General features: G+C 39.3%; 1 protein-coding gene across 2 annotated transcripts in view; it reads left to right on the top strand.

Moving 5' to 3' along the window:
• Positions 1-23,539, top strand: part of hcn1 (hyperpolarization activated cyclic nucleotide-gated potassium channel 1) — a 107,412-nt gene that overhangs the window by 49,225 nt on the left and 34,648 nt on the right. For both annotated transcript variants that reach the window (XM_028602296.1, XM_028602297.1), the window contains exon 3: positions 20,991-21,152. In XM_028602296.1, the coding sequence (XP_028458097.1) occupies positions 20,991-21,152 (162 nt within the window). The remainder of the gene's footprint in view (positions 1-20,990; positions 21,153-23,539) is intronic.

Here is a 23,539-nt window from a genome sequence, read left to right as displayed (position 1 = left end):
GCTGTTACTTTTGGATATGTGCTAATGTTGGAGAGATCTTCTAGGAATAGATTTAGATACCACTGCGTCCAGTGCTGCTTTTGGTTCATTGTATTTAATAAAAACATGCTTTTTTAAACTGCTGTAGAGAATCCCCACAGCTCCCAGTGCCACATCTGGCTCATCACAGCCACCAGACCGCCCGCCAGATCCCAGCTCAAGCACAAGGGCTCAGGTTGAGCTTGTGGCAACATACCACCCCAGGGATGACTGTACCCTTTTCTGAGGCCCCAGGCAGAATTGGTCTGTTACTCTACAATGGTATAAATACATAAATACAAAATCAGTAAACCTGATCTTTACAGCACAAACCTTTGCTTATGTTTCACTGTAAATATTGGCTCACTTTATAATGTAGTACTACACCTAGGTATATTGACCATAGTTGAGAATTAAGAATCATCAACAAACCTGTAGGCAAAAATACGGAAAAAAAAAGTCTTTAATCTGCATAAGAGTCATCAGTGATTGCTTTATGAGACATCTGTTGAGACTCAACTATTGGTTCTCTTTGTGATGCTGCGTTGAAATAAATTTGAATAAATACATTATTATTTTACATGCTAATTTGGCAAACAGCACAACTAGAGTGGTAACATTAGTCTAAGCATGTATTAATTCTCTCTAGTATGTTGGGACAAACAATTGATACATAGCAATCTTATCTTATGATTGAGGGATATTTGTCCTATTGACATTTAGTTGTGAATAAGTTCTGCTTTGTGGCAGCTGAGGCTTTGTGTTTAAATAATGGTGCACCATTTGTGTGTTACAACGGCACAGAGTCTGCTGTGTTACACTCTGTAACCTTAGTTAACCATAATTATTTAAATAACTACTTAATAATAGTGAAGTGAATATGTATGGAAGATGCGTTTTGACACATTTTCCCTCCAATTTAAGGGTTGTTTTCCTCTTTAGTTAAACTGATATTGTGGTGTATCATGATACATGTTGTCTGGTCATGTTGCAGAGTCAATTGTATTTTGATACTGTTGTAACACAGTGTCACTCATGATCACCACCCCCTACAGTCAGTGTAAACATACTAGAGTAGCAGCAGGACATGAGGTAATGTTACCATTTCACATATCACCATACTTTATTCTTATTATTTATTCTTATTCCTACTCAAAAGTGCCCGAGTCACTACATTAATATAAAACATAGTTAGTTATAGTTCCTGAGTGGTGCACTTCTTTTTCTTTGCATGTCCCTTTTCCAATTTCTTTTTTATGCTTCTGAAGGGTGCTCCTGGTGATGAAACTGTCATCATGTAATGCCATCATGTCATCACCAGAGTTTAAGTGCATAAATATGCCCTGAAACATCATTTTTCTCGCACCTCTGTCAGTCAGATGCACAGTATGCAGTCTTGATGTGGGGTGGAGCCTTCCCTGAGTCACTGATGTTGATCTATTTCGTGATCTCTGGCATGCAACGAGAATTCAATTTTGTATAGGAAAATGAACTGAATGTGTGTGAGGCACATTGACACTGCCTGTAGCAAGTGGCGGCTATGCTAGCCCCCTACTGTATGTGCAGCTCCACTTTGTCAGCATCTGAGTCATAGAGCTGTCATGCAAAAGCAACATCAATATGAGAGACTGAGTCACTTCTTGAGATCAGATTGTTCTATTAATTCACTGCTAATGCCTGGAAAATATACTGGTTTATGATTTGTCTTTGAAGCTGCATGGTTGTTGTTTTGTAGTTGTTTTGCACAAGAGATAGATAGAGATCGGCTACAGCAGACTGCAAAGCATGATGCAAGTGATCTGTTTTTTTATATTATAATGTCTGCAGGGATATCTCGTCCAAAACAAAGGTGCACAGTTGATTCACAACTCAGTCGGTAAATTGATCTTAAAGGAAGGAAAATGTGAGCCAACTGAACTGGGTATCTAATGCACTGCGTAGGAGCAGAAGAGGAGACTTTAACTACATTACTCTGGCTAAATTTGGTCTCCACTGAAATAACCCACACTATTGTGTGATAGTCTGACAACAGGCCTTTTATTTGACCTCTTCCATCTTTAGACGCAGTATGTTAACAGACAGTGGAGGTGTTCATGTTTGTCTGCAGCTTTTCACAGTGTCTTTTTCTCTCTGTTTAATCGCCATGCTGAATTAAAGCCAAGAATGAACTTCAAAGGTGTTTCTACATATACTTAGACATTTCATGTCAAGGTATAAGACAAGAGAAGGTTGATAATAGGGCTGCAAGTAATGATTATTTTTTGTATGTATATTATTTCTTTAACAAACACTTGATGTCTTTAAGTTGCTTTTTTCTTCAACCAAAAGTTAAATATTAACAGTTAGAAAATATGATAAACTGACAGAAAGCACAGGCCTTGTAAGATGAAAAGGAGATCACGATGAAGCCACCGTGTACTGTAATTTGCCACCTCAGCAACAGATAGTGTGGTGTCAAAGGAGATTAGTCGGCTTTGGTTTATAGACTCCTGTGGACTTGATTCACCTGTCTCTGAATAGACTATGCCAAGTCCTCAGTGCCTTGAGGCCTCCGCCCCACCAGTTCCATGCAGGGACACAGGTGCATAAGAACACACACACACACACACACATCACACACATCACACAGACCCACACACATAAGGTGTGCTAAATCCTGAAGTGCTGAATTATGCGTCAGGTTGAAAGAGAGAGCAAGAAAGACAGATGAAAAAAGAAAGAAAAAGATGTAACCAAGGGAGGAAGGCAGTATTGTGTGTGTGTGTGTGTGTGTGTGTGTGTGTGTGTGTGTGTGTGTGTGTGTGTGTGTGTGTGTGTGTGTGTGTGTGTGTGTGTGTGTGTGTGTGTGTGTGTGTGTGTGTGTGTGTGTGTGTGTGTGTGTGTGTGTGTGTGTGTGTGTGTGTGTGTGTGTGTGTGTGTGTGTGTGTGTGTGAGCAACAGTGATTCCTGTACTATGTTCCCCTGATTGATTTTCGATTGTGTTGAGGCTATTTCTCTCTGTAATTACAGCTTGTAATTGAAGTAAGGACAAAGGTTTTTAAAATGTGACCCGGTAGTATTATTTGTCTGTTTTCATACTATCGACCGCTGCTCTGTTGGAGCTGTACAGTCTACATGTACCGGTAGTAATTTATCACAGTGACTGTAGCTATATCTTACACAAAGACAACATATAAAGGTCTACAATGCATTCATCACAGAGAAAAGCAAATGGCATTTATTGGAGGATAACTAAAAGGAGCCTGGCCTCATTACCATGTTCTTTCAAATGGCATTTAGTTGTGGGACACACATACAGCAGTGAGTAGCAGGGATGTGAACCGGCTGCAGGACTCTCCTCTGTGAAAGTGTGTGTTGGAGCAGAGCCGTTGGCTGATGACTGTATACAACTGTTTCCTGTGATAGGATTTAATGTGATATGATTTGATCTGATGTGTTGTGATGGCTGAGGATTGTTGTGGTACTGTGTCATGTCTATGTGTTAGCGTGTGTGTGCTTCTGGATATTTCATACCCTGTAGCCTAGAGGTGGCATATGGCAGCTTGTTAGCACAACCAATCTTTTTTCTTCCTGAAATATACTGTAAATAGCAGTCGGCCAATACAATGTGGAAATAATGACCCCAAATTAGTGTTTGTAAACATTAAATCAAAATGATAAGTAAGTTTAAGGCAAAACACTTGTCTTGCACACAAATTATTTAGATAATCTTTCGAGTTCAATTTAACATTCCTTTAAAAGACTCACACATTGCTGGTGGAGATTTACTCTAACTCTGATAGAAAAGTTGTACAACCAAGGACATGTTTAAATTTTGGAGCAGGTGTTAGCCCAGATTCTGTGTTGCTGCCGCACGATGCACACGTAACCACGGCTGCACAGCTGGTTGTTTATATTTAATGTCCCCAACAAGACGAACGTGGGACATTGGACATTGTTTTGCAAAGCATACAAAGGTCTTGTTTCTCTGGAGGGTATGGTGAGGACACTGAGGGACAACCTTTCTGTGCCTGGAGACGTACATGTCATTTATCAAACAGAGGCAGCGGCCTGTGCGTTATAAGTGAAGTTTACATTTCATTTTTTATGCCTTTACGGAGAAAGGATGGCCCATAGAGCGAAGAGAGATCACATGATTGGCTCACTTGTGTGTCTTTCATGTAAACACTGGCCATTCACATCCTTTATCTTTGACTCACCAGCCCTCAGAGAGAAGCGAGATCACATGATTGGCCCACTGGTTTGTCTCTCATCTGAACATTGGCCAATCACATATTACTATGGCCCACTTCCATCCTGTCATAGCTAGAGAGCGCATTTAAGTCCTGCTCCCACTGGTGGCGGATAGAACTACACAAAGTGCCGGTAGCTAGCTAAGGAATCGATTATTCGCACCCTTGTCTACCACAGAGGACAAGTATCGGTTAGTAAGCTAACGTTAGTTATGTATTAGCATGCTAAGGCATTTGCGAACATGGTACTGTAGCTTTCTGATTTATCAACATTCCACAATAAGACAAGTTGCATACTGTGTACAAAATGCAGCTTTAGCTTAATTTACAGACTTGTCACTTGTTTACTATACAAGACACCCAGGCTCTACCCTCGACCTTTAGCCATTTTGCCGTCAGGAGCCACTCAGCTAATTGAGATTAGGGACTGGTATGCAGGGTTCAAAACTTTTTGTCCATCAGCCAAATACTAGTGAATGTTAAAATAATACTTTTTTTTGGCTGGTGAGTCAAGCAAATCTACCAGCCACTTACATATTTTACCAGCATTTGGCTGGTAAATAGTGCTAATGTTGAACCCTGCTGGTACATGTGTTGAAGGGGAGTGCAAGGACTGTTGGTGTCTGGCCGATTATGGTGGGCTGGTCTAGTTCTCAAAAATCAAGTGCTGATTTTTTACCCCAGTCCAGCCCTGGATCTGAGCTTCTGTCTGCATGACCCATCTTTTCTTTGACGCTTTTCTACTGTTTGAAGTGACTTTTTTTCTGCTTTTTTTTTCAGTATTTCACATTGTGTGCCTCCATCTGTTTAGACTGTCTTTAAAAGTTGAATGACTTGCTTATTTTGCAAATATATCTATAAATACAGATTTTATGAATAATGGATGCAGGTGAATTGAGGATTGTTTTAAAGCTCATTGCTTTATTATTATTATTATTATCATTATTAATAATAATAATAATAATAATAATAATAATAATTCATTAGTAATCATTTTCTGAGCCTGATAGACAAATTCCACCACTGGACTGCTTATTTTTAGTAAATTAAATTCTTATTAAATAAAAGGTGCAGTGCATATTTGACCTGTGCTTTTGTGTACATAAAGCTTACCTGAAATTAAACGCTTACAAAATAAACAAAAGGAACATAATACAAAGAAATTAAGCTACAGTTTGATCTGTTATCATAAAATAAATGTGCTGTGCGTAGACTATCCAACAACATCCATAATTGGACAAAGGCATAGAAGCAAATTTGCTGTCCATTGCCACAAACCACTTGGCTACGCAACAGTGAATTCACTGTTCCCTCTTATTCACTCTTGAATTTTTCATCAGTGCTCAAGCTACATAGTGGTGTTTGTGCTTATGCATGCTTTATCCCATTTGGTTGAGCAAGTCTTAAAACAGGAGCAGCTTTTTATGGAAAAATGCTAACAAACTAGCATTTCCCTGTTAACAATAAACATGTTTTGCATCTTTTTAAAATGCCTCCGCAGCTACGTTAGCTGTGGCCGGGTTGTCCGTTCATCCGTCCATCCGTTCCATTCTTGTGAACGCGATAACTCAGCTTTGAGGGAATGTCTTGAAATATGGCACATAACACATTTGTGGCCACAATTCAATAATTCATATGTCAATTATGACAACATTTCACACAAATAAAAAAAAACATTCTATACTCAAAAGGCCAAAAGTCTACTTCAGTGAAGTCTCGCTTTGCCAGACCATCCACACGCTGTGGAGCGGAGGAGAGTCTGGCTACTCCACATAGCATTCCGGGATGGGAGAAAAACGTGCTCTGGTTTATTGGCATTTCTTTAAACCAATCACAATTGTCACTAAGCTCCGAGCTGTAAAATAGTTGTGCGAGAGAAAACTCAGATTTGACAGATAGTCTAGCTAGCGGTCTCAGTGTACCCTGCAGAGATCTGAGGAGCAGTCAACCATAGTCCTCATATATCCACTGGAGTTTAAAATTCCAACACAAAGAAAGTGGAAGGAAACGGTCATCGGCGAAAATACATGCATCCTGCGGAATTTCCTTCAACACGGGAGCAATCCTGGAAGTGGAACTATAAACTAATTTGACACTAATGTTGGGTGCCCACCTAGAAACGGCGGTGATTGTAAAGATCTTCTGTGTTGCTGGGATGAAGAAGTGTGTAGAGCAATGGTTCCCAACCTGGGGTCCGGGCACCCCCAGGGGGGGCGGCAAAGATCACAGGGGGGGCGCAAGTCTTTATCTGGTTTGAGGTTGAGGTAAAAAAAAAATATTGTTAAACAAATTATGATAATACACTACAATGTATAATGTATACAAAAGTCTGTATGAAAACTATATATTTTGTTGTATCCTGGTTTTTTCTGCCGCCACAGCATCACTATTTTATGAGTGAAACATGGGGGAGAAACGTAAAAGTCCTGATAACTCCTCTGTATCAAAAAAGAAAGTAAGGCTCTATCTCGAGAGTTACCTCAACTTTGGTTTCGCGGGGGGGCTCAGCTTTTCTTAGACATAAGTAGGGGGGGCGCCAAGGAAAAAGGTTGGGAACCACTGGTGTAGAGCATTCACGTTTCGCCAAAAAACACAATTAATACCTTTTATTAAATTCCTTCAAAGTCTTCACTATATATATTCTGAGTCTGGACAGACATGGATGTAAACTGCAACTTGACTAGTTGGCGGAGGCGGTAATTCTAGTTCAGGTTTGACTTTCCGACAGGATAACTTGAATGCTTTTGTTTTATATCCAAATCAGATTGTATTCCACTGGAAATAATGTGTGTTTTGCCGTTGGAGGACGCACCAGGGTATTGTAGCATTTTGGTGCTCACTGTCATAAACAGATTTGGGAAACCCCACCCCTGTATGTAGTACTGCAGAGCATGACCGGACAGGCTGTTGGAGGCGAAGCAGACCTTCGTTGTCTCGAGTGTGGGAGCTGCAGCCTGCGGGGGGCTAAAGAGCTCTGTCACGTGTCTTTGTGTGACAATCTGCCTGTCACACATTCAAATGTTGTGAAAAGGGGGAGCTGTGAAGGAGACAGCCACAGGGTCATAGCACCGACATCAATATTAAATACACTGAACAAGAATGTGTTATTTTGTCTATATATTTAGGAAATGTGCACTTTTAAACAATATATTGTAATTTTTGTGTAGTTGTTGATGTTTTTTTAAAAATACATTTAAAATGTAGAATTATCTTTCTCGCACAGATATGTAGTTCTAAATGTAGTTTAACAAAACAGCATCTCACATTTTTTGGGGTGCAGTTCTTTAATTTGGTGCAGCACTTAACAATCTTTTCCAAAACAAACATTATTTCCCTCTCTCTGTCCATTTTTCCATTCACCCTGTCACACACACACACACACACACACACACGCGCAAGTAAAGTCACACACACACAACAGCCTAATGGATTCCTACAGTCCAATTTTGTCTCACAGACAAAAAGGAAGGACAATGCTTTTTCCCCTCTTGTGCTGTCTGTGTTGTTGTCCTCTCTGTTTTAAGACACGGCTTTCTGATGATGAACATAATGTGCCTTGACTCATGTTCTTGCTCAGCTCACTGAGGGAAGCTCACTCTTGGTCCCCGGGGTGGAAAATCCCAGACTTCACCCCCTGCAAGAAAGAGTTTTTCCTCCTTATACCCCGTAGAATTAGAATCATTTCCCTTGCCAAGTCAGTCAGTGCTCCTTCTGTTGCTAGTTGGTCTTGTTAACTGCAGTAGAGAGTGGTAATTGACCATATGGTTCAGAGTACAGAGTTAATTGTCAGACCCATGGTTTAAAGTAGAGGGAAAAGTATAGCTTTAAACACATGATTATAGTGGCACAGCTACCCTTTATTTCTGTTTTGTAGAATCAGAAGTTTTACACACGTTTTAAAAACATTGTAATTAAAGTTAGTATGTCAACAATAATGCCTGCACAACAGCTTTGATACACAATTTTACTGACAAGTATTGGTTATATGAAAACCAAAAGTGTGAGGTGGTGTGCAGGTGTTGCTTTTGATATATCAAATATCAGATGTGCCACACTCAAACAAACACACTGTGTCTTCTAGATACCTTCATGAATATATCAAACAGGATCAGGGAGGTTGGAAAGCATTCAAGTGCGAGGAGATATAGGTTAAAAATGGGCTGGATTGTCAGCACTCATTTATTTCAAGCTTTAAATAAACATATCACTGTATCCAGTGAAAACATGTATTTCCATATTGGGTAATTTTGCTGAAAGATCAATTTAATCTCTTTATGGTTTAAGAATATTCTCTTACGACTTAGGGTGTGTTCCGTTCCACATTGTACACAAAGTACTCCATGCTCCCTGTTCAGGGAACTTTCCTCAACCAAATTCCTCCATTCAACATCACCAACACAGTTATCACTTTCTTTATGTGTTACCCTGGTAACTTAAACACCTTGGATATGTCGCTGCTACTGTGGAAGTTTTAAACTAAAGTAAAGTATTGAAACAAAAACTGTTACCATATATATATATATATATATATATAAAAAACTCATTTTATTGAATTGTATGTATCTTGTACATAAATGTGATGTGATTAATTTACAAGGACTGTTTCATTCCATGGAGGCACATTGACTGATGGGTAATCTTGCTTGTTAACTTCCGGCGAAGTGATGAGCCGTTGCTCTGTTCTTCCCCACACAGTTCACAGTTCCCGTTGACCTGAGCATGTTTGCTCCCTTCGGTTCGGAATCTTACTTAGCATGGCTGAATACCCTGTGCAGTCCGCTTCACAGGGAACTTCTAGGCGATCGGAACGCACCCTTAGGCTAAAAAAAACCCTCTACAAACCCACTGAATCTTAAAAAAAAATATATACATTTTCCCAAAAGTTTTTATGTCGTGAAAAGTGGACATTTTGGAGATACATGGTTTGGAAAGCAACAAATTTAGATTAGCCAAACTATTTCCACCTCAATGTGAATCCATTTGTCATGTACAGGCATTTACAGTTAAAGGTTAAACAGCTAATTAGATGATTGATTATAAGAGATGCATAACTGTTATATTTTATACTAAATAGAAGTTGACAAATACTGTTTATGAAAAAGATGTATTTTTGCTATTGTGCTAAACTCTGTGCTGCTGTAGCTTCAATTACATTACAAAACTGAGGTCTAAGTGATGCTGTGGGTGCCATGTCTTTTTCTGTCTGCTGAGGTAATTGAGCTATTAAAAATCTGTATGGGATAAAAAAAAAAAAATCTGTTTATAGATCATATTCTTTAGGCCTATACGAGCAACCGCTGGCTTTACAGGTCACTTCTAATCATACTGTCACTATAAGATGTGTGACATTTAAAATGTTGTATACTCCACACTCTCTCTCTCTCTCTCTCTCTCTCTCTCTCTCTCTCTCTCTCTCTCTCTCTCTCAGCTTGGCCTGTTATTTAATGTAAGATATAAACAGACATGTCCTCACAGTAAAGACAGAGAGACAGACAGGCAATGACACCGAGAGGCAGACTGAAAAAAAGAGAAGGAATAGTTTGTCTCGATAGGAGGCTGAATGCAAAAATAAGTCTTTTAATCATGAATATTTTCTAAAAGATAAATGGAACCAGGTTTTATGCGACACAAATGACTGAATCGAAGTAGTAGGCAATACATGCACTGCCATCTTGTGTTATTGAGCTTGGGGTATAACTGTTTCAGCAGCCCCACAGCAGTCAAACTAAATTAACATCTGCTATTTCCTCCAACATCCGCTGCCTATTTTTAGCATTATTTTATTTTTAAACTTCATATTTTGATATTCAACCACAATATAGCCTAAGTGTTTTTCATGATTTGTATTAACCCCCTCCAGAGTTCTAAGTCAGAAAACAGTCCGCAAAAGCGGCTTTGCTCGTCTGTCCATCCCCATGGGATATCCCCCTGTGAACACAAGTTTCCTTCTGCATGGTGTGCACAGTACAGTAAGCAGACAGATGACAGATATAGTCTTGGGAGGGGGCTAAAATGATAAGTGTGGAGATTAGGCTAATCTCGGGTTATTTTTGTTTGCTTGGCTGTTGGTGGTGGTTGCTGTGGGTATGTTAGGAGGCTCACACTGAAGAAAGCAGGCACATTGGTGATCCCTGAGAAAAGCTCTTATGATCTGTGTACTACAGACTCTCCATACTTGACTGACTGAATCTCCATGAGGCACATAATGATCCCTTGGTTATTTAGAGGGGGGTAACACCACTTATGACAGACATATCCTGTAATGATGTCTTGTGCAAAATAATTAATTTGTAACCAGTGAAGCATTTAGGGTTCTTCTACTCTCACTTCCCAAGAGTTAATGTTGTAGCGGATGGATTTAACGAAGCACCCTTCATCCATTTGTCATAACGACAGCTGTGCTCATCTATTGAAGTCTAGCTGTTAATATGAATCTAAAGACAAGGATTTATATTGTCTTGTATAGGGGCATCACTATAGCAATGAGCTATTATTATTATTATTATCATTATCATTATCATCATCATCATCATCATCATCATCATCATCATCATCATCATAGAGAGGTGTTATTATGGATGTCCATTTGTGACTACAGCACAGATTAGATTATGTAGCATATCAAGTGTAGTAACTCGTGATGCTACAGCTACAACAGTCAGAGGTATGCAAGACTAGATAATATGTTGTTGCTCCACTCTGGGTCATGTAACCTATTACTGTAATATCATACGGCTCTATATTTACAGTTTATTTGCATTTGTTATAAAGCACTTCATGTTTTGCTGATTATACTTCAGTATGTGTCTTTATAATCATGCTAACATCATCATGATATTAGTTGTGTTTATAAGTTGTGTTTCCACTGCAGAGGCCACAGTAAATAGAATAGATCAATTGCAGTATCAATTTAATATATCAATATACCAATTGCATTGTAATTGGATGATTCAATAGTCTAGAATCATACTATGAGGCCATCTCAGTATTTCGGGAAGTGTGTGTCCTTGCTATAAAATGTGGTAGAAAGGGTCCATGGTGCTGATGTTTGCACAGCAGGTCACCCTGTGCAATCCAGTCAAATCCCTCCTGCTCTCATATGGGCACTAATCTTCCCTGACGGCCTTCTTAACACTACAACACTCGCCCTTCCTCTCTTTCACTCCTCCATGACATTTGCCCAAACTGCATCTTGCTGTCTTCCTTCGTTTTCTCTTGCTTGGCTTCCTGCAGTGTATTCCCCGTTTGTACATTTAGTGTGGTTTAAATTCAAATAATAAATGCACACAAGATGTACAAACATTACAATTTTGATACTTCACTCCTCAAAGTCCAAAATTAAATGTAAAGTTGTTGGACAAGTCAGTATTTCAGGAAACACTGTGTGGCTTGAAACCTTTTGCAGAGATCCATGCGATACATATAAAGCGAGAGCTGGGAGTCAATTAGCTTAGCAGTATGTGAATGGGGTTGCTCGTAGTGATGAACCTACAGAAAATTATCACCTATTTTTGCAGCTCCTCTCTGCTTTACAGATCTTTATACTGAGTTTCAGCTCATTGGTTAGCTGTCCCACTAACAACTTTACTGTTTTGGTTCACTCTCACTCTCAGCAGGTTTCTGTTTTCAGCTAAAGAGCTCAGCACCAAACGTCAGACAGACACAGTTAGCAACTAGCCGGGCAACACAGTGGAGCATTTAGCTGCTAAAAAAACAATATATTTCCTTCAGGAGTAGGTAGGGACCCAAAACAGAGCTAAAAGAGTAATATTGAACTTTCGTCAGGTGGCCAGAAACACGACTCCAAAGGAAAGATGATCTTTCACCGTAACTGCGGGATGTGTAAATAAGCAGGTTTGCTAACTATTTCTCCCCCTGCTTCCCTAAAATGGCAAAAAAATCTGTTATTGCAGGTTGAATTAAAGAGGTAATATTAACTTACAATACAAATAAAAATGTAACTGTAAGATGTTAAGTCCCTAGAGGCAAGATGCTTTACTATATAAGGAATCATGTCAAAATATATGTACATATAGAAAAATGATGCTAATTGAAATAAAAAACAATGTTATTGTACATATTTCTAAATATATCACAGAATTAATCTGTTCCTGGGTTAGGGTTAGCGGACAGAAGCGCCTTGGATAGATGTAGCATGCTTCTCCTGTTATCTCTTAGCTCTTTGTCTCCTTCCTTCTTTCCTCCATCATGGACTGACTGACAACTTCATACCAGGAATTAAATCAGCGTCCTTAGTCAAACTGTCCTGCTGAAACAGACTTGCATAACCAGACAAGTGGAGAGAAAAATGGGTCATGTTTGAAAACAGTTGTTCTCAAAGCCTACTGGGGAGTTTCTGAACAATATGTCCAAACATATTCATTTGTTTTCTCAGAAATGTTCTCATTGGACTGAGTTATCAACGCACAGGTGCTGCTCTCTGAGCTAAAAGCACTGCTCTTGTTTGGAGAGGTCAGTCATGTTGTGAACATGTTTTCTTAGTGCTGAGCTGTTATTTTGTTACCACTCCTCAGGTTATAGGTACAAATCAAAAGAACATTCAACCTCCTCCTCATCCATACATATATTTACTTGTTCCCCTGATGCACTGAGCCCCCCCATAGAGTAGACTTTTATAAGCCTTGAAGGAAATTTCTAATATATATTAACTGCATAAATTAACTGCATACAGTAATCCCCACATGGGAACATTATTACAGTCAAATAGAAGGCTTAGCACATTGTGTGGGTCACAATATTTAAATAATGATACAGAAGATACAGAGACAGAATTTTCCTATAACATTTTAAGTTAGTATTTATAAAAACAACGCGGGATCCTCACACAATCCACCAATGAAGTCCATGCAGAAAACATCATACATGTGACCCCTGTGGCTGTGTGAGCTTCTGCCTCAGAGCATGCTGCCTCTGCCAATGATGCTCTGAATGGTTGAGCACAGATTAAGGCGGAACAGTAGTGTTGAGGTTATCACGCTCACACGACCAAAATAGACGCTGAGCGGGTGAGACAGCGGCCAAGGCAGCTACGCTCACAGTACTGTGTGATGTGCTTAGTGGAAGAACCGGAGAATAACTGCTGACGGACACAGAAATGATGGAAAACAGAGCGGATGAACTCCCATAGGAAAGGGCCAAATGGGAAGAAAGAGTCTTTATTTTAACTTGTGATTGACACATTACTAAGGGATGACTTTCTCAGATAAATGAATGCAGCGATAGATGGTTGGCATGGGGCTAATCCAGTAAAGAACAGTATCACCATATCCTACACCTACCATCTACCTTTTATACTACACGTTGACATTAAGTTGTGATTTGAGTCCTTAATGTTAGCAGTATTTGATGATCAAGATTCTGCTGAGGTCGCATTCATACATTTGTTGATTAAATGTGTTGCAGAATTTATATCAAAGTAACTGCATAAAATAAAAAGGAGCAGCATACAGAATACAAATACATATAAAATAAGTCCCCAGTCCATCATTTGTTTTGCAAGCTGGATAATAAATGGCTGACTTTAAAAGAAAGCCAACTGTGGGTAACACTTCAATCTGTGTTAAATTTTAAGTTTTAGCAGCAAATGTCTGTAATCTGCGGTTATCACTACAAGTGCAGTGATGCAAATATTGTATTGTCTTTGCAAGAAATACTCTTAATTTGAGTGCTTGTCAAAAGCTTACATTTATGTTGGTTGCTGAAATGATGAATAATCAGGTTTAACAACTCAAAATGGAAACCAAATAAACAAGTTGAGTGGGATGTTTAAGAAATGTTTTATATCGTACTAAATCAATATCAGGATAAATAACTGACTGACATGAACTTTTTAATAATATTTTGTCTTCTCCCTGATAGTTCAGAGATCGGTTATATGCAATGGTGGAAAGTACCTAAGTACATTTAGTCAAGGACAGTACTTTTTGAGCAATTTATACTTTACTTAAGCATGTCCATTTTATGCCAGTTTATACTTAAAATTCACTACATTTTAGAGAGAAATATTCTTTTTACAGCACATTTATTTGAGACTGTTGATCACGATCATGATCAGCTTATAAAATATGAAACATTGTTATAGATTTAACTACCCAGCAGTAAATGTAGCCCCAGCTCGGAGCAGCTAAATCATCAGAATGATGCTTACACATTAATGCATCAATAATTATAATCCAATAATATATACATATTAATATTACACTCTGAAAGTGGTCATTCCACATTATGAGCACTTTTACTTTTGATACTTAGAGTATATTTTAGTTGTAATAATTCTGTACTTTTACTTTTCTTTTATACCAGTGCCCCTTCATGCTTTACTGTGCTTGGAAGGCAGGAGAAATAATGACCTCCTCTTTAAAGACTTCCCTGTTACATTAATAGATCACTACTTGTTTTCTGTGCAAAGAACCAATTGATCACCACCTGCCTTTTAATGAAGTCTCCGGCTCCCAATAACTGCTGGGCCTCGTTATGTACATGTACTGCTCGGTAATGCTGCAGATCCAGAGCTATTTATGCAAAGACACATTTTGCACAGCTGTAACATGGCTTGAAGAGAAGCGAGTTACATGTATAACACTGCTGAACAGATTTTCTATCTTCTCTCCTCTTCTTGTGTAGTCTATTCTAGTCTGCATTGTAGACTGATTTGCAGACTGATGAGCTTCTCACGCCTCAGCCTGACGCTCTGAAATAATGCCAACTCTGTTAATGTTAATTTATTGCAGAAGTATACATACATCATCATGATTGTTCATAGGGCATTACAGGCATGTGAATTGTAATTCCTTCCAGCGAGCTGATTTTCTTTAGGCGGAGGGAATGGCATTAGAATTCTATTTCCAGTCTATATAAAATATTCCATATCCAGCTAAGATTGTCTTCTAGAGGTTTTTTTTTTGTTGTTGCTTTTCTTTTCTAAACTTTGACAAAAAAGATTAATGGCCAACGACTTTTCTGGTATTTATAAGAAGGAGGAAAACATGAGACTTGATAAATCCCAATGAATTTCCATTACATGATAATATGATTTTTCAAATCCAAGTTCAACTGTGATTTTGTGATTAAGCAACACCAGGAGAGATCCAAAAGGAGATTTACAAGACGATGTTAAGCGGTAGAATTCCAGATTTTCCTGGAAGCAGTTTTGTCATCCTTCAATGTAATAGCCAGTGGTGGATTTAATCCCCCTCAAATTAGTCCCTCACTAATCCTCACTAACCTCCAAGGTCCAATTTGAAGATGCATAAAGAACGTTTTGTAATTGCATGTTTAAGGCCCACAGCTTGATGGCGAGTAATTCTCCAGCATGCTATTTTATCTGGACATCAGAGTCCAAAAGTCAGTCTACAGTACATACATCAACCTGCCAGATTGCAGCAGAGTAAACCCCTTAAAAGTTTAGGTGAAACACATGTTGGATCACCTCTGTGATTTTCATACACAGACTGTAACCTTCCATGCCAGTTGTGAAGTGATTTGTTGAGTTATTCAGGAACATTTCTCAGTAAGGTACAGCATGGATGGCATTGATTTCAGTTGTGGTGCCCACAGTATTATACATTCTGTTTGTAGAAGTGTATTTATCTATGCAAACACACAGTAGCTCCCAGGTCCGCATCTACTCTACCGGACTGTACTGATGAATGGATGGGGACATGTCTAATGTGAATGAACGCCATGCTGGCTGGACACAACCAGTGACCTTGTGCCACTCTCACTTCACATCTTGGCTGTTTGGCTCTCCTGTGTTAAAGGATTATACTGACCTATGCCCCTGTCCCCGGATCATATTTAAGCTTGATGTACTTACGGTACTTCTAAGCCTATATTTTGCCGATGCCAACCGAGAATATTGGTGATGATCTTATACCTATTTCCTGGAATAATGTAGTTAACAAGAGCTTATAGTGGCTGAGAAACCTTCTGGTATACACACTGCTTGGTCAATCGTTGTGATTAACATTAGGGACATTTTTCTGAAATATTAATTTTAATGTCACTGCCTTCCTCTCCTGTGCATCTGTAATGTGAGCAGGTGGTTAACGTTTTTTTTACAGGAACACTCAATGCTATGAAACACGGGCACAATCATGCAAATTCACAAACACTTCCCCGGCAAAATAAAGGTGTTGGATTAAACAAGTCAGGCTAGATTTTGAACGACATGGATCAGCACAGAGTGTGACATTAAAATCAATAAAGTGATGAAGGTATATCCCAATGACACACCGACCACAGAACACAATGTGAGCTTGTACTAATGGTGCTTTGGTTGAGCAGCTTTGCGCAAATGTTATAAAAAAAAAAATGCAGAGAGGCGACCAAACTTGGACAGAATGACAGGCTGGTACTGCAACCAATCAGAAGCCCTGAATCCCCTTGAAAAAAACACTTGCTGAAATATTTACATTGCAGTAATCTGCAACTATTTTAATAATAGTTTTAGTCATGTTTAAAGAAAAACCTATTACATTAAACATTAGCTTGTGAGGATTAACCGCCTGCTCTCTGTTTTTAAATCATTGTATGGATATGTTTGGAGTTTGGACTTTTGGTCAGACCAAACAAGCCATTTGAAGATGTCACCTTGGAATGAATTAATCAAGAAAATAATTAACAGATTAAATGATAATAAAATAACAGACCTTTTAAATTGTTTTGTAATAGGGCCATTATGTTTCTTGGCGTAGTGCGAAATGCAAAGTCACATGGAAATTATTTTCAAGTTTACAGTCTATAAGTAGCTAGTAGTTCAAGTAACTTCCTCAAATATAATGAAATTTATTTTACTTAAAAGATTTCTTAAAAAGCCTTAAAGGTGCAATATGTAATATTGTATGTAATACTGGCAGCTAGTGGTTAAAATAGTTACTGCACTACCAATTCAAAATACTGGAGAGTCGTCTCCCCCGCCCCCTCCTGCCCAGACTCGAAGTTTACGGGGGTTGCCAGGCTGAGACCGCAGCATTCACAACAATGTTGCTAGACGCTTTTCTCACATAGCCAGACATTACTCCACAGCACAGCGGAGTAGCTAACGGTAGATACTGGCTATATTGACAGTCATAAAAGCCCGTGCTCACGCTGAGCTCTGTAACCAACTGACAGACACACTTTTTCGGCTTAAAATGACAGTATGAACCGCTAAAAACACAACAACCTCGCTGTCCTCTCCACACGCCAGTCAGGCACACTTCCTCGGCTTAGAATTACAATACGAACCGCTAAAAATACCACTACCTTGCCGACGGAACACACTTCATTGGCTTAGCTAGAATTACGGCAACATCGCTAAACACACTGCAAACTCACAGTCCTCTATTTCCGATTTACAGCCCCCTTCTCGTGGCTTAAAATAACTCACCGTTGTCGGCTCCAGCTGCTGAACTACACATTGTAAACAGCCATGGGCTGCTTGCCTGGTCCTCCCGGTAACGTTAGCAGAGCAGGGTTAGCAGAGCAGGGTTAGCATGGCGGCGTTAGCCAGGACCAGTCGGGATCCCTACTGGCTATGTCTCAAATGTTTTTGCGAGTAACCAACCAAACTCTAGCTATATAATTCAATGTGAGTATACAAATGTTGAAATGACAAAAAATGCCCGTCCCTAGTAGCTGTGATAAATTAGCCTGAAGCTAATGCTTACCTGTTCAGGAGAAAATAAGCCATTTGCTGCCTTTTGGGATCTAAGCTGTCTCCATCTTTTAAATACATCTCCAATATTTACCAGGGGGTTGTTTCGTCTCTGGTCACGCAACTGTTAGAAACATGCTGTTTTCTTTTTTTTATGTCATGTAAAATCTATCTCCGTTGATCCTGTTTGTTTGTTTGCTGCTTTCATGGCTGTACTACCGTTACAGCTGTAGCGCACTGGGTTTACGTTTTTACAGGTATATCTGGCAACCCGGCCTGCCTGTCAAACTGGGCCGTTGATAACAACACACAGATCAAAACATAAACATAAATTCCGTCACGGAATGTAAATTTCAAAAAGGAAAAATACTGACATTAGCATTGTTGTCAGAAAAGATAGTATTTCAGTTTAACATGTTTCTTTAATATCTGATGAGGCATTGGTGTCATTTTTGGATTTATTACAGTACAAATATTACATATTGGACCTTTAAGCATCGTCAGTACTGTGGGGATTTCCTTTACTGTAACATGTTGAATAAAACAGGAGCAGGCCTGTATTTTAATCCTCAGAGCAACTCTTAAACTGCTGCTCACTTGCTGAGTGATGGTCCAATATGTGCATGATTGAAATTTAACTGAGCACTGTTAGTTCTGAAGACACCTATCCTGAGCATGACATCGGACCCGCTCTCCACAACACTTCGCTGTGCGAGTAACTGATTTATTAACATAAGAAAGATGTTGGATGCAAATAAAGGTTGCACATATTCATTATATTAATTGAATTATTACAATTAAATTGCTATATGGAGACAGAGTTTTTGTCCTAGTAGAGTGTATTTCATTCATTTTCATCACAATGAAGGTTATACTGTATATTCCTGTGACCAGACCAGTGATCTACACCTGGAGCCTCTATTCTTAGGAACTCTATTATTAGACTAAAACCTCATGGCTACCTGCTGCCACTAGCAGACTTTTCAAACTGGTGCCCCTGAAATACAAACCAAAACAAATCCCACATTGCGTTAATGAGTTTTTACATCTTTCCCCTCTGCCCTCTGTGACTCAGTGTGACCCAGAGGTAGCAGAGTCTTCACAGCAAAGTGAAATGCTCCCTGAGTATGTGTAAAACCTCTCTGCAACCTTCACACATCTTATCACTTGCTTTCCCCTAAAGCCTGCACCCCCCATTTTTGCTGTGTTTCTTGATTATGCATTAGTTGAAAGAGGAAAGTGCAGACAGGCAGTCGGCCCTTTTCTATTTCTGCCTGGTGTAGTCATTTGCAATTCAAAGAAGTACCAAAGTGCTACTTCCTGTTTTCCAGTCTTGTTTCCATCCTTCAAGAATGCATACCTTTATTAGTCACCATTCTGTCTTTCTATTTGTGTCTGTCTGTCTGTCTCTCCTATTATGTCACCAAACTATAATGGATGTGAAAACACACACACACCCAACAGAGGGGGAAAAAGTTCTGCCAAATTAAGAATAAAGTTGTAGGCAGCGAAGGAGATACTGAGTGAATTGAGACAGCCATCCTGTAAGCTAGTGGCTAATTTTAGCCTGTGAGAGCAGTGCACTGTATCTCCCTGTGGATGAGTTCAACCACATAGGGATCTGAGCATCAGCTCAGCCTCTTGTTCTCTCATCTGTTCTGTGTGTGGACACTGTCCTTTGTGCAGAAAGGTTACAGGACAGTCACAATAGACCGGGGTGGAGAAATGTGGATTCAAAGAGCTTTAAAAACACCTGGGGTTTAATTTTGCATAGGTGTCATGGCAAAACTGGTTTAGAATTATGCCAGACTACGTACATGTGTCAGCACAACATGAAATTCCGTGCTCAGGCTCTCTTTTCTGGAGTGATTGCACTCTATGAGAAGAGGAAGTAAGTAGCCCTTGCAATTTGGTCAAAAGTGGTCAGTATTTTTTTCCAAATTCTGGAGTATATAAGCCAGAAAAAGTCCAAATTAAACTGAGGTGAAAAAAAGGCAGATAACTGCTATTAGAAAATTGAAATGTTCAAAATAACAAAATACTCCTCATTTCTACTCTTATACAAGTAAAATATTTCAATAGATCATAATTGAATGTACTGTACATATTCACATATTGTTTGACTTCAACCTTCTATACTTTTGTTTACAGTCTGGCATCAGTTTATTCTATTTATTACTTCAAGAACTACAACTTTGAAGCTATTCAAACTTTTATCACTAGTGTAGAAAAACATACCTGAGTACCAAAATACCAAAAGTTGTGTAATTTCTTTTAACCTCATGGCAGTGTGGTGTGCCATAACCTGAGGCCCAATTAAATGGTCATGACAATTATGGTGAGTAGAATGGGCAGTGTACAGATAATGGAAAGCCATAAACTTAAAAATAGATACTAATTACTTGAAATCTTTCATTCAACAAATTGGCAAATGGCGCAGGTTTATTATGCAAAACTCACCAATTTCTTCATATTTCACTGTTTTTAGAAAGAGAAATTGAGCTTCAGCGTCAGGGTGATTATGGAATAACTAACCTGGAAATAAGTAATGGGTTTCTCATGCTAATGAGAAATTAGTGCCACAGCTAACCGTCCGTGAGTCAATTCTCTTCGCCCATATCCGATGTGAATGAAAGCGCTTCACATTGCACATATGCTTACTCACCCTGCTGATGACTTTCTATTCTGAAATGTCCTGCTCTTATGAAATAACCACACCAGCAGTAACACTTGCCCCGGCTCATGGCATTTAAAAACACATACCTGCTGATATTTCCAGATGTATTTCCTCCCTTTATCATTCTGTTTCTCATTCACTGGTCAGTTTGTTTTGGAAAGCAGCCATGTTGAATTATGCAGCTCAACATCTGTGAGATACACACACACACACACACACACACACAGGTGGCAACCAAATTCTCTGGTGGCCAAACAGGGCAGGCACACCATGCCCTCCACTTCAAAGGTGACTTTGTACATTTGTGAACTTTTTAGGTATCTTTTTGAATGTACATTTTCAAACAACAAAGGAGATACTAGAGCAATTAACTGAGGACTCTCTGTCTCTTTTTTCTCTTTGGCAGATTTTCCATATGACCTATGACCTGGCTAGTGCAGTGGTAAGAATATTTAATTTGATAGGGATGATGCTGCTTCTGTGTCACTGGGACGGCTGCCTCCAGTATCTGGTGCCTCTCCTCCAAGACTTCCCCCCTGACTGCTGGGTGTCCCTAAACGGTATGGTTGTAAGTATTACACACTCTTCTCTTTTGTTTGTTATTTTGGCATTTGGTGTATATAAAAGAATCTTTGCATTTCATTGCTACGTACTGTACATGACATTGTGCTAAAAGACTGAGGCTACAGCTGCATGTATCAGGCAACAAATGACAAACTGATGACCCATGTAGAAGACAAAGAAACAGCATTGTTTTGTATTGCAGTGTAGGACTAGTAAGCCCTGGTATTTTAGTACACTATGATAAGAAAAATTTAAGAGCAGGCAGTTATTTCATTCAAGATAACCCTGTTTGGCTGCTTAGCTCATATGCGCTTGTATGTCTAAAAGAGAAAAGGTTGTTAAGATGAGGACCAACCGATGTGTTTTCCGAATAAAATGCTATATGAAAAATATAGGATTTCTCATAATTATAGGTCTATTGATTTTAAAATAATGTTGCAGTTATAACAATTTTTTTTAAAACATAAACATAAAGGCTCAGTCTTGTTCTCTTGTTTTATTGTATTAATATACAGTAGTGTCTGACTAAATAAGAATTGCAGGCGCATTTCTTTAGGGACATTGTTGATCTGCCAACTGACAAAGAAACATATCTTAAAGAGGCAGTGAGACAGTTTAAACCAAATATTACTACAGTGCATCAATACCAGTGGTACTGTCAGGGGCGCAACTACCCAGTGTCAGAGGGGTATGCAACAACAATTTCGGCGCCCCCCCAACAAAAAAAACATATAAATAAATAAATAAGTGTGCCCCCCCCCCGTTCTGATATGTTTACTACGTCCCCGCTGTCAGACATAGGCTAATTGTTATATTTTCCATCTCTGTCTGCACTATTTTTTCCCCAAAAAGGACACAGTGAATAGGTTGGTCTAACTAATAGAACTCCTACCTGATGTCATCACTGGGCTCATCTCTAGCCATCGCCGACCTCATGTCTGTCTCATTCACTCCTTGCCTGTGCTCTTCTCCACTAAGACATATTGTCAAACAAACATTATGTATTAGTTTTTCCATAATATTAAGGAATTAATCTGTGAGAGAGAGAGAGAGAGAGAGAGAGAGAGAGAGAGAGAGAGAGAGAGAGAGAGAGAGAGAGAGAGAGATGTGACCCTGTAATTACAGCTTCCATGTCACCCAACAGATGTATAGGCCTAGCCTGTATGTCTGACAGCTAATGGTAACACAAAATATATTAATGATTCCATGGTAAACCAGAGTTATAACATTAGTTATGTTTTCCAGATTCTTATCATTTATTGTACATGCTACCTTATATTTTCCAGTTTTCAGCTCAGCAACCTAAATTCTGCATATTCTAAGCTAGCTGTAAGCCCCCATCTGGATGCTACATTCCCAGTGTTAGCTAACGCTAGCTAGTCTGTTAACATGAATATTTGCAAGCCTCCAAGCACAGACGTCCCACTTTAAATCCTACCTGTTGCCTTTCACCATCCACGTATTTTACTGCTGTTGCATCCCTTGACATGCTATCTCCTTTTCCCTCTTTCTTTTTCTATTTTTAGCCCCCCATCAGCTTTTTTGCTTTATCCATCTTTTTCCACAGACGACAACTCACTACTGTACCTGTTCGCTCAGCGCTCACGGCGCCCCCACTGGCAATATTACGAATCCTACTATGGCCACGCCAAGACCGGCCCCGCCCTTCAATAGCCCGTGTCTTGGCGTGGCCATAGTAGGGAGGAGCCCATTGACATAAACGGGAGCGCCCCCCGCTCCCTCTTCTCATCTATGATGGAATCTTATGAGACAGGGCGCCTACTTAAGCCTGTTAGTCTTCTACAATGTTATATAATAACATTGAGGAAATGCAGAAATGATTTAGAAATGCACAAAAGCAGCTACATATAGAAAACACCAAAACAAATATTTTTAACTTTATTTTTTTATTTTTTTTTACCATCGCTTTGGCACCCCTATGCGCCGCATATAGCGCATACCCACTTTTTGCGCCACTGGGTACTGTAACAGTAGTGTACTGCATGTTTCTGTTTTCCTTGGCCTTCTTGTTTTATAGTATTAACAGATATGACACTTTTAACGTATTTTCTTGGCCTATTTCTGGCCTCTCCATATTCTATGTGGAGATCCAAACTCTTTGGGGACCGTCTCCCATCTGTATGTGCTTTTTCTTTCACTGTATTTTACATTTTTTCCACCTTCCTCTCTTTCTCTGAGTTGGGGTCAAACGGACCGTGGTAGCAGTGTGATAGTGTAGAAGTGTGTGTACGGGCCTCCTGGGTAATGCTGATTGTAAATGCTCGCCCGGGGAACTCTTCTGCCCTCTCATCTCCTTCTCTCTGACAAACATGTCTGTACTTCACATGCACACTGACTGCTTAGAGGCATCTGACTTCAGGAGCAAATGTC

The sequence above is a fragment of the Perca flavescens genome, chromosome 16 (genome assembly GCF_004354835.1).
Source record: "Perca flavescens isolate YP-PL-M2 chromosome 16, PFLA_1.0, whole genome shotgun sequence".
In the NCBI taxonomy this organism is placed as follows: Eukaryota; Metazoa; Chordata; class Actinopteri; order Perciformes; family Percidae; genus Perca; species Perca flavescens.
The sequence above is the reverse complement of the archived record's forward strand: the minus strand, read 5'-3'. Positions and strand labels throughout refer to the sequence as shown.